This window comes from Prunus mume, linkage group LG2 (assembly GCF_029339155.1).
Source record: "Prunus mume cultivar Tortuosa linkage group LG2, ASM2933915v1, whole genome shotgun sequence".
NCBI lineage: Eukaryota > Viridiplantae > Streptophyta > Magnoliopsida > Rosales > Rosaceae > Prunus > Prunus mume.
In genome coordinates this window covers 43604962-43615859 of record NC_142699.1, presented here as the reverse complement: position 1 = coordinate 43615859, position 10898 = coordinate 43604962, and the positions used below count along the sequence as shown (strand labels likewise).

The following is a 10898-nucleotide window of genomic DNA, read 5'->3' as shown; positions in this document are numbered from 1 at the left end:
GTATTCACAATTCTCTTTTCAAAATTTCCTCTGTTTGTTCTGCTATGCTTTGAATACATTCATTTCTTTTCTTACTGTTATAGTACCCTCGCTATGTTTTTTTTTTTGGGTCAACTACATAAAAGTGTGGAAGCCTCCTGAATTTGTAGTATTTGCCTGTGCATTGTTCTTCTGTTTTATGGATTTAATTGTCTAAGCCTTTATGTTGCTCTTGATGGACCTGTACAAATGTCCTATCTCGTTTAATTATTCACTAAAATCTTTTTGGTCTTCCTTGGCAGTCGAGGCAAAAAGTTCTTGCGGATTGGCATCAAATGCAAACTGTTAATGTATCTGTACTTGCAGAAAAAAATTTCTACATGCGCACGTACATACAGACATGGGTTCATGTGTTTGCTATCTTCATTCTTCAATGGAGTAGATGGTAACAAATGCGTTCAAAACACAAATATTGTGGAACTAGAACCATATTTAAAACTTTTTGCTGATTTGGAATGTTATGGTGTATGGAACATTCTACTTATTTTATTCATAGATCCTATGCATTCACTAGGTTAACAACACAAACATGAGGTTTTATGTGTTTTCACTTTGGACCTTTAGATTTCAGAATTTAGAGGTGAAGTTGAGGTTGTACGGAAACCCCTTCATGTGAACTGATAGCCTGAATTTAGAGGTGTTACTTCCCTAGCTATCATGGAATTGTGCGATGTACTCTGTATTAACTTTATTGACAGCCTGGCTATTTTTTTCTCAGATGGAGAAGCTTAGTGACATTCAGCGAGGACCTAAGTCTCAGCTCAAGTTCATAACTGATACCTAGCAGGTGGTGAACTACCATCATTTTTGTTAGATATATAAAGATTTATTTTCTTTTAAATATATGAAAGGAATTATAGTGCACAGTTTAGCTATAAGATCAGATTAGATTTGCTTTGCCATGGAATGCTGGCAAATTTTGTTTTGCCATGAAATGCTGACAAATTTTGTTTTGCCATTGATATCTTACTATCTGAGTGCTCCAGTCTTCCTATCTGATGGCCATGACAAGAAAAGACCTCAGGCTCAGCAGAGAAACCTCTCTTACTAATCTTTAAAGAAACTGAGCACACTCTCATTCTGATGTGCCGTGTGCTAGCAAAACATGGGAATTCATGGGTTAAGGCCATGAAAGAAATGGACTCCCAGCTGGAGAAAAGTATCCATCTTTTGGCCTTTATCAGCTGGAGAATCTTCGAGTCTTAATGCTCCTCCTATTCAATTTTTTCATTCGCATTCTTGTACTTGACTTCTGGTTGCAACAAAGTCCAAGCTAAAGATTTCGTCACTTTCTTAGGGTTTGATCAATCACCTGTGACACTGGTTTAGAACATAAAAGATTTATTTAAAATGTTAAAACAATTAAAAACATAAAATTAATAGTGCATCTGTATTAAAATTAATCAACCCAACCATTGAAACATTTCTCAAATTCAACTCCCGAAAACGAAAAACACAAAAACAAGGTGACGTTGCTTTTATCAAAATTAGTTTCTTCCACGGCATAAGGGAAATACACATGATATTTTTCTAAGTTCTTGTGCCCTAATATCCTTGAGTAAGAGTAAACTTGCAGCGTAAGTATCCACATGATTGTCAAGATAACAATGCACCGGCAACGTAACTCTGGTTTCGTTGATCTGCTTCGTTTGAAGATTGTATATAGCCAGATATTGGCATCGACCATGCTTTCGGTACTTCACAAGGAGTTCATCATTCGTTTTAAAGCCCAACGGTACAGGAGACCTTCCAGGAAACCAAACAGTGTGCAGCTTGTTTAAACACTTCTCCTGGAGAACCCATATGTCGATGCGGTTGTCTGCCTCACTTTCCATTAAGCAAACTGACTCCTTGTAAGGCTGAATGTCATTGGAACTATCAAGATAGTATTGAGGGCTCTCCCAAATACCCTCTGGCAGTAACACTTTTTCAAATACCTCACTGCCGGTATCAAACGACACAAGATGAAGGCTACAATCCCTTTCCGCTCGCATAATCCAGTATGCTACCCCATTAGAAACTGCATGTCCAAAACTCCAATCCATGGAAATTATCCAAGGAGGAAGTACACCAATGATCTTCCAAGAGTGTGTACTTAAACTGTAAACCTCCACTTCAATGTAGTGCTGCCGATAAATCGTCACCAACCTTACTACTTTATAGTCGTTGAGCCCGGGGTTGAACCCGAATGCAAGAACACAGTGATATTCGGAATTGGGAGGGCAAGAAAGGTTGGTGTCTGGAAGGCCGACATATTTCATTATTGATGGGTTACATATGCTTACAGGACTATTCAAATCCGGACTGCTAGATGATAGACAAAGTAAACCATTGCTTGAACCATGTAGCCGTAAACCTCCCATGTCCAAGCATCTTGCCTTAAATGTTTCATTAAAGAAAATGGAATGGCGAATTTTGGGTTTGCCTTCATTGCACTGGAGGCCAACTAGAAAAGTGTGGTTAAGGTTTTTGACATAACTATTAACATGTCTGCCAATAAAACTCGAGCTTCCAATCAAATCACTCCATGACTTGCAGACACACATAAACCGAGCAAGGGATTTTACCGGTAGTCTTAGTAGGATGTGGATCAAGATTTCTTCGGGGATGTAAATGGAATTCTCGCTGCTTGTGGACCTCATCCTGAGGAAGATACAATAGAGAAATAAATTAGAAAACAAACTCGGGAAACAAATCTAGACCCAGCGCTACAGGGAAGAAGAAGAAAAAGGAAAGACGTTTGCATCAAGAGGAGTTCTTGTTCGTCAAATATTAACATGTAGACCAGCTTATAAACAGTTCTTGAACTCTCAAAATCTCATACCAAAACACACATGTAATGTGATAACATGGCATGCAGCACATATCAAAATCACTTTCAAGAGAGAGAAACGCACACGTACTGTTTTATGTCGAGTGTTTTTCAACATCAATCCTTAACATTTGTAATATATTAATTAATTATTGTATGCAGCAAAGAAAAATATAAGCAGTGGCAAACTTAGATAGAAGACAAATTGTTGTGTCCTTGGTTGGAGCAAGAACACCGTACGTGAAAAGCAAAACCTATGAAGAAACCCAACATATCTAAAGAAATACACCCTTACCTGAGAAGCTTGGCTATTGATTATGAGATTTCAAGACAAGGGAAGGGACCATATATATGGGAAAGGAGAGAGGGCAGAGAGAGAAAAATAAATAAGGGAGTTTCACTAAAACACCCAAAATGGGAGCTGAAATTATAAAAAAACCCAACACCCAAAACACTTTATAAACACACCCAAAACCCTAACATTTATATATATTGGATCCCGAGCCTCTGCATTTAGAATTTGTATATTTACCCGTATTTCGTGAAATCTAAGCCAACCAAATAATTTAATGGAAGAAATATACACCTTACCTGTTTTAAGATGTCGCTGACCAATCAGAAAAGCTAACTTCCAAGTTGAAAAAGGAAAGGTCAATCTAAACCCACAAAACCTTTCTAACAAATAATATTTTCGATGCAACAAAGATTATATTGGGCCGATTGTAATAACCCGATGGACTTGTAACATTATAAACGTCTAAGTGATGATTACATATGCGTATAGATGAGGCAACTTGACAAAAGATTGATTAAAATCTTAGTTTAGTATATGTAACTCTGGAATCTACCAAAAAAATATAAGGAAACCTTATTTGATAAATTTGAATAACAAAACATAACCCTAGCCACGGGTTAAATCTATTTAAATACTCCTAGAAACTCTATGAATAAACAAAGAATTAAAATAGGAAAATAACAAAGTTTTCAAAAAATGTAAAAACTTTAAAGCAAGATTTTGAGCTAGAAACTTTAAATACTCCTACATGCTCCCACACTTATAATTTAACAATTTAAAAGAAGAAGAAAAAACCTTGATAAAAAGAAAGGTTTTTTAGGTTTTAGACATAAAAAAAATTTCACTTTTGAAAAAAGCCAAAGCTTTTTCAAAAAAGACAAAAAAACCACTCAACTTTCAAATCAAAGACATGCAAATGTATTGGATTCCTTAGGAAATCTAAAAATAAATAAGGGCATTTTTGTCCATTTTTGCTTCTTTTAAAATTTCTCTCTCCTTTTGCTTTTTCCAAAATATCCCTAAAAGAAAAGGAAAAATATCAATTGACACCCGAAGAACCACAATAAGAGATTTGGGTTTGCCCAGGCAAAAACATAAAAGAAAAAGAAAAATCCAATGAGTCTCTTTTGGTTGTCCTAGGTAGAGCAGCTAGCAGAAAGGAATAAACTTTCCAACAATTAAGAGATTTGGGTTTGTCAAACCTAACAATTAATGCTTAAAACTTAAAAATACAATGTCAAGACTCAAGATCTTATACAAACGTATGATTTTGTCATCAAACTGCATGCAGAAATTTGGTGAAAAGTAAAAGGAAGGCAAACTTATTAGAGTTGGACACGCTATTTACATTTATAATTTGTATTACATTTGGTGAAAGTAGACGACAGTCTTCATAATTTATTTGAGATTGAAAGTGTGAGAGACTGTGATAGTATTGTAAACTTTATTTTTAGAAAGAAAATTCATTCATAAAACTAAAGATGTACAAAGAGTGACATGATACAACAGTCTCGTTAAAACTTTTTTAGGACAACCTCATGAGGCAAATCCCAGAGGAGGAAAGAGTATCACAAATGTCATGGACTAACAAAAGAGTCTAATTCAGGTTACTTTGAACTATTACAATAAAAGAATAAATCGAAAACGAACCTAACACAAAGACCTTTGACGAGAACCGCAACTAAAGACCAACACAGTGAGACCCCACAAGAGAGGACTGCAGAAACCCCAAATAGTAAACCCACAGGAGAGGATTGCATAACATCCCAACTGTCAAAAAAGTCTTCTATGAGCAAAAGTCTTTTGACACCCACACAAACTGCAAGGCACACACCGTAATAGAAATCAGAAGAGAACATGGAGGAGGAACACCGAAACAACATTAAAAGGACCCTTGGGAAGCACTCCACTTTAACTTAGAACCTTACAAAGAAAACTTCCTATGACCAAATACAGTTCTTAGGTCGGTGCAGAGTAGAGAAGAGCACGACATCCTAACAACTAACACCAGCATTGCTGCTGCGATCGTTGAAAGCAGAGACAAAATATCAGCCATCAGTATCACAACTCTCCCGAGAAGAGACACAATCTAGCGTTACTCACATCACCGCCACCAAACAAAGACAACACCAGTTACCTAGAACACTACAAAAACAACCAAATAAAACAAACAAACAAACAAACCTAGATCGAAATAGATTTAGACTATCTAAGGAGGGGAAGGGGAAGAGGAGGGGGGATATGAGGAAGGGAAAAGATGGGAGAAAAAGAAGGGGAGATGAGGAGAGGAATGAGAAAATGGGCGGAGGAGAGGAGGGGTAGTGGCCACCTCCCCCCACTAGCTTTCTTGTGGTTGGTTGTGGGCAAGGAGAAAAGAGACCGGGTGCTACTAGTTTTTTTTTTTTTTTTTTTTTGTCTCTCTTATTACCCAAATTATTTGGTATCTTGTAGACTATAATGATGATTGCTTGTAACGATTCGTCTTTCAACAACTTACGGCTAAGTGCTTTTAGCAATGCCCTCGAATATTGACGAGAAGCCATTTTCTAGTCCATGCTAGTTTTCATCATCGCTTTGAACTCTTTGAAACTTACCCGTCCATCCTAGTAAAACATGTGCACACACACGCACACGGACACACACAAAAAATTAGTAAAATGAAAAGTTGCTATACCACTAATTAGATGTTCGCATCTTGCTACTATGTTAATCCTAAATTTTAAAGAGGTTTTAAAGAGGATATTTAGTCATATACCCATTCTTAGCACTAATAATATAGATAAACCCTACACAATTTAATTTCTATAAACAAACCCAAAAAATGACAGTTAGTCCTGTTGAATTTAATTTTGATTATTAAATTACTTTGATGCTCTATTAAGTGTCTTGGGTATTTTTATGAGGTTTTGGGGTTGAGTTTGTTTTAAGAAATTGATGACAGTTTTGTATAATTTATAATAAGTTAAAAGCTTCTTTGTTTTGTTGTAAATGTGTTTTGGTTGTGTTTTTAAAATCCATTTCATAAAGGGTTTTTTTTTTATAAGTTGGGCCTCTATATTTGGTATAATAGTGAATCTCCCAATTTTAAACTCTAAAATGATATCCGAAAGCTATAAAAATTAAGTTGGTACCAGCAGTATTACTCAGAAAGAAAATGACATTAAGATACAACAGAACATTGCAAAAATGCTCTATAATTTTGTATAAATTTCACCCTCTACAATTTTTTTCTTTTCCATCTTTTTATTACCTTAAGTCCTATTTACAAAATAGATCTACTGTGTGACATATGTCAAATGGGGATTGTTAGTCAATTCTCTATTTTATGAGCCTTTGTAAGGATTTGGATCAAGCAGTCTCTTCACTAGTTCTTTTGCTTCCACAGAAACCTTTTTCCCTGTCTCCCTCTCAAAAGCTAGGATATTCTCTCACCGCTTCCCCTCATCCAGCTATGCAATATTTGAAAAAGATTGTAAGAGGGTGTATTGTCATTTTTCTAAATTTAAAATTTTCACTCTGGCCTAAGGACCTCATCGATCAGCATCAAAATTGTAGGTCCATTTGTGACAAGTAAGCAACAAGCTTCTGTTTTTATGGGCATGCTACAAGTTGGGTGACATTTGAAGCACAGAATAAATGTAGTAATATTTGACTCAAAAGACGATCGTTTAGGGGAACACTGACCATTGATTTTTATGATCACACATGGTATACAAGATATCCGTCTCTAGGTATGTAAGAAACAATGGAGGCCTGATTGATCTTCATGTTTGAACATATATCTTTAAGGACTTGAGAGGGAAAAAATGGGGGTGCCTTTTTACTGAGATGAAACTGATGTGGTTAGACTAAAATAGTTCATCATTACACTAATACTTTACATTTCCAAAAGTTATCTGCAACTTCCTTTGTATAAAGGAAATTCACTGTACACAAAGTCAAATTATCATCTTCAATCTTTTTCAGCCTTCAATTAATTTGGGAAGATGAAGATGATTCAGAAGCAGCTTTATGTCTCCTCCTTATAGCTTGCTTGTAACGATTCGTCTTTCAACAACTTACGGCTAAGTGCATTTAGCATTGCCCTCGAATATTGACGAGAAGCCATTTTCCAGTCCATGCCAGATTTCATCATCGCTTTGAACTCTTCGAAACTTATCCGTCCATCCTAGTAAAACACACGCGCACAGACACACACGAAAAATAAGTAAAACGAAAAGTTGCCATACCACTAATCCGATGTTCACATACTGTTATGACGTTAATCCTAAATTCTAAACTCTAAAATGATATCCGAAAGCAGAAAAATGAAGTTGGTACCAGCAGTATTACTCAGAAAGCAAATGAGTAGGGTTGAGAGTTACCTTGTCCAAGTCAACATCAAATATGATGTCTTGGATAACCTGCTCATTAGCGGGGCCAAGTTTGTCATCTAGCAATGCTTCTCTCAACTCATCGAACTCAACATAGCCGCTGTCATTCTTGTCAAAGTAGGTAAAAGCTTGATGGAGAAGTTCATCGTTGTCTATCTTTCTCAAGTGAACTGACACAACAACGAATTCGTCGCAGTTCAGTGTGCCAGTTCCATCACCATCCGCCTTTTTGACATATACAGGAAGGTTGTTAGATAAGGAAATATAATACAATGATAATTAAGAAAAAATTGGATGATGGCTACTATAAGTAAAAGACACACAGAGCAACAAAGGGCATTCATGAGGATATGTATGCATAATATGAATTGAAACAGAAGCGAAAGTTCTGAATTTTATTTTTCAGAAGTTTAGAAATTGATAGAAAGTACTAGTGAATGTGGAAAAGAAAATAAAAAACATGAAATGGTGTCAAGCAAATAAACTCACAGCATCAATTAACATCTGCACATCAGGATCAGTGACATGGTGTCCAATCTTCACAAGACCATCTCTAAGTTCTTCAAAATTCAAGTTTCCATTATTATCAATGTCCATCATATTGAATAACTGTCTGATCCCATCTATTTGATCGTCCGGCAAGTTGTCTGCCACCACCTGAAGCGACGAACAATTGAAATTAATAATGCTGGTAGAAGAGCTACCTTTAGCAATTATGTGACAGAAAAGAGATTTGGGAACTTACTCTGAGAACTTTCTTCTTGAACTTACTCATCAATGAGAACTGCTTGATCCTTAATGTGACATTTCCTCCCAGAGGAACATTGGGAACTTGATTCGCATGTCGTATCCAGGGATGATCTTCATATCGGATGCCAGAAAATTATTAGTATAATTTTTTGCGCAGTCCAACTCAGAATGATTATGTGAAGGAAAAGTAGACATTGCAGTGGTAGTCAAAATTAAAATTCTATGAGCATATGAGCAAAAGAAAAAGAAAAAGAGAAAAAAAGTGTTCCATACTTGAGCAAAACAAATTGCAAAAATGCTCTATAATTATTGTTTATCTTTTATTACCTAATTAAGTCCTATTTACATAAATAGATCTACTGGCTCAAGTATGTCAAATGGGGATGGCTAGTCAATTCTCTATTTTGCACAAGTGGTAAGTAGTTTCACAACCTCCTTATCTCTGAGATTTCCACAAGCATATGTAAAAATTCACATACCAAGGACTTCTTCAACTCCAAACCTGTTGAAAGGATTTGGATCAAGCATTCTCTTCACTAGTTCTTTTGCTTCGTCAGAAACCTTTTTCCATGCCTCCCTCTCGAAATCTATGCTACCCCGAACGATTGCCTGTGCAATTCCTTCCTCAGATTCTGGACAAGGTATAAATACAACATTAGAAGACACTCTGGAAAATTATATCACACCCATTTTGTGCACATGTCATATGCATTGAAATTAAACAGATATATCAGAATCAAATGTAAATTGAACCACATCAAAAATTGAATATAGAGTTACCTGCCCAAAATGGTGGAACTCCACAAAGTAGGATATAAAGGATAACCCCTGCACTCCAAACATCAACTTCAGGCCCGTAATTGCGCCGCAAGACCTCCGGAGCCATGTAATATGGACTTCCAACAATTTCACTGAATCTCTGACCTAAATTGGCAAGATTGTGCATCAGTCACATGAAAACCTAGAAAGCAATGAAACAGAACAAACAAAAAAAACAGAGGAAGGCGCAGAAGTCATGTTTTAAAAGATACCTTTCTCAAAAAATATAGAAAGGCCAAAATCAATTGCCTTTAACTGAGCATTTTCACTGCTATCTGTAAACAGGAAATTCTCCGGTTTCAGGTCCCGATGTATCACTCCATTCTGGTGGCATACCTGCAAAAATTTGATACAAAATCATCATTTTTCAAGTGGCAATATATATATATATGTTATTTAAATTACTAAACTAAAAAATGAAAAGTTTACCTTGCAAATCTCAAGAATTGTTCTGGTGACAGTGGCAGCAGCGCGCTCTGTGTAATGCCCCTTCGCCACAATCCTATCGAAGAGCTCGCCGCCCTCACAAAGCTCCATGACGAGATAAACTGCTTCTTTGTCCTCATAAGCCTCTTTGAAGCTGACAATATTCGGATGCTTGGGCAAACGGCGCATGATCTCAGCCTCCCTCCTCACATCCTCGACGTCAATCTCCGTCTTCAGCTTGCTCTTCGCTATCTTCTTGCACGCAAGCAACTCCCCCGTCTCCCGGTGGGTGCATCTGTAGGTAATTCCAAACTCCCCTCGCCCCAATTCCTTGCCAAACTCGTACTTGTCAAAGATGTTGTTCCCTGCGGTCTTGTCCAGCACCCAGATGATGCTGCGGTGGTGGTGGACAGCGGCCGGAGCCGCCACCGAAGACTTGCGTGGCGAGTCGTGTATGCATTGAGGCAAGGGTTTGATGATATCTTTGCTTCGTTTGTGGTAGACGCCTGCCTTCGCAGGTGTGCATACGCAGCTTCCCATGGGAATGAGGTGGGGGGTAATTTGGTCAATTAAGTTTTCAATACCCCATGGATAGAGAGAGAGAGAGAGAGAGAGAGAGAGCAGAATTCTAGAAGGCGAGAAATTGAAGACGCACACTAATTTTGGAACATCTTTGCGTTTGGGAAATAGTTTTTGAAAAACAGTTCGTTTCGGTTTTAAGGCGTCCCGCCATTTTCTAATTCGAGCTGTCTGGTTTCTGTCAGATTTGACGGCAAAACGTTAGTATTGTCCTTCTCTTGTGGACTCGTGCGAAGTAACGCCGTCAACCCAGTCAAGTATGGTCTAGGTGGAAGAAAAACTTGTCAATTCCAAAGTAGATGACAACAATCACCCTTGCCTTTTCTTTTCTTTTTTCTTCGTTTTCTCCTTGATATTTTGTTTAGAAATTGAAGGATCCTTGAAAATTTATAATCCTAGAGCAGAACAAGAGAGACCTCAAATACAATATGTCATATTTCGAATTTGATGGCTGATGTAGTGAAATTTAGAAAGTTGCGTTTAAGTAGGAACTACTATTGATATATATATATATATATATATATATATGAGTTTGGCGTTGTCAAATTTGCCATCAACCACTCTAGCCTTTATTCCAGGTGGGATTTACACACATCAGTTGGAAATGTCATTTGCTGTCAACTTTCTATTACCGTTCACTTGGCAAATATCTCGATTAGAGATGCCCTTAGAAAGCAATGACACATCGAAGTACATGCATTAAACAAATAGCTTCAACTATAATTGGTACTTCATAGCTATGACCATCATTTTTAAGATGTTACAGACTTGCTCTCGACTTCAAGTTCATGGGCTGGAGATAACC

The 10898-nt window shown here is 37.0% G+C and overlaps 2 protein-coding genes across 2 annotated transcripts; both read right to left on the bottom strand.

The window, feature by feature from the left end:
* Positions 1–1526: 1526 nt before the first annotated feature.
* Positions 1527–2681, bottom strand: LOC148920468 (putative F-box protein At1g32420). The gene has a single exon (XM_089044637.1). The coding sequence runs from the start codon at positions 2679–2681 to the stop codon at positions 1527–1529; it is 1155 nt and encodes a 384-aa protein (XP_088900763.1).
* A 4462-nt stretch (positions 2682–7143) lies between these two features.
* LOC148920467 (calcium-dependent protein kinase 24-like) lies at positions 7144–10129 on the bottom strand. The gene is made up of 8 exons (XM_089045891.1): positions 9518–10129; positions 9301–9424; positions 9050–9193; positions 8749–8901; positions 8265–8380; positions 8009–8176; positions 7511–7744; positions 7144–7314 (listed from the first exon to the last, which is right to left on the bottom strand). The coding sequence occupies exons 1-8, from the start codon at positions 10052–10054 to the stop codon at positions 7156–7158; spliced, it is 1635 nt and encodes a 544-aa protein (XP_088902017.1). The 5' UTR covers positions 10055–10129; the 3' UTR covers positions 7144–7155.
* Between the last annotated feature and the right edge of the window lie 769 nt (positions 10130–10898).

Coding starts and splice junctions, on each gene's coding strand:
- LOC148920468 (XM_089044637.1), bottom strand. CDS start 2,681: ATGAGGTCCACAAGCAGCGAGAATTCCATTTACATCCCCGAAGAAATC.
- LOC148920467 (XM_089045891.1), bottom strand. CDS start 10,054: ATGGGAAGCTGCGTATGCACACCTGCGAAGGCAGGCGTCTACCACAAA. Junction 9,194..9,300: donor TTCTATATTTTTTGAGAAAG/GTATCTTTTAAA, acceptor TTGCCAATTTAG/GTCAGAGATTCAGTGAAATT. Junction 8,902..9,049: donor AGTTCCACCATTTTGGGCAG/GTAACTCTATAT, acceptor TACCTTGTCCAG/AATCTGAGGAAGGAATTGCA.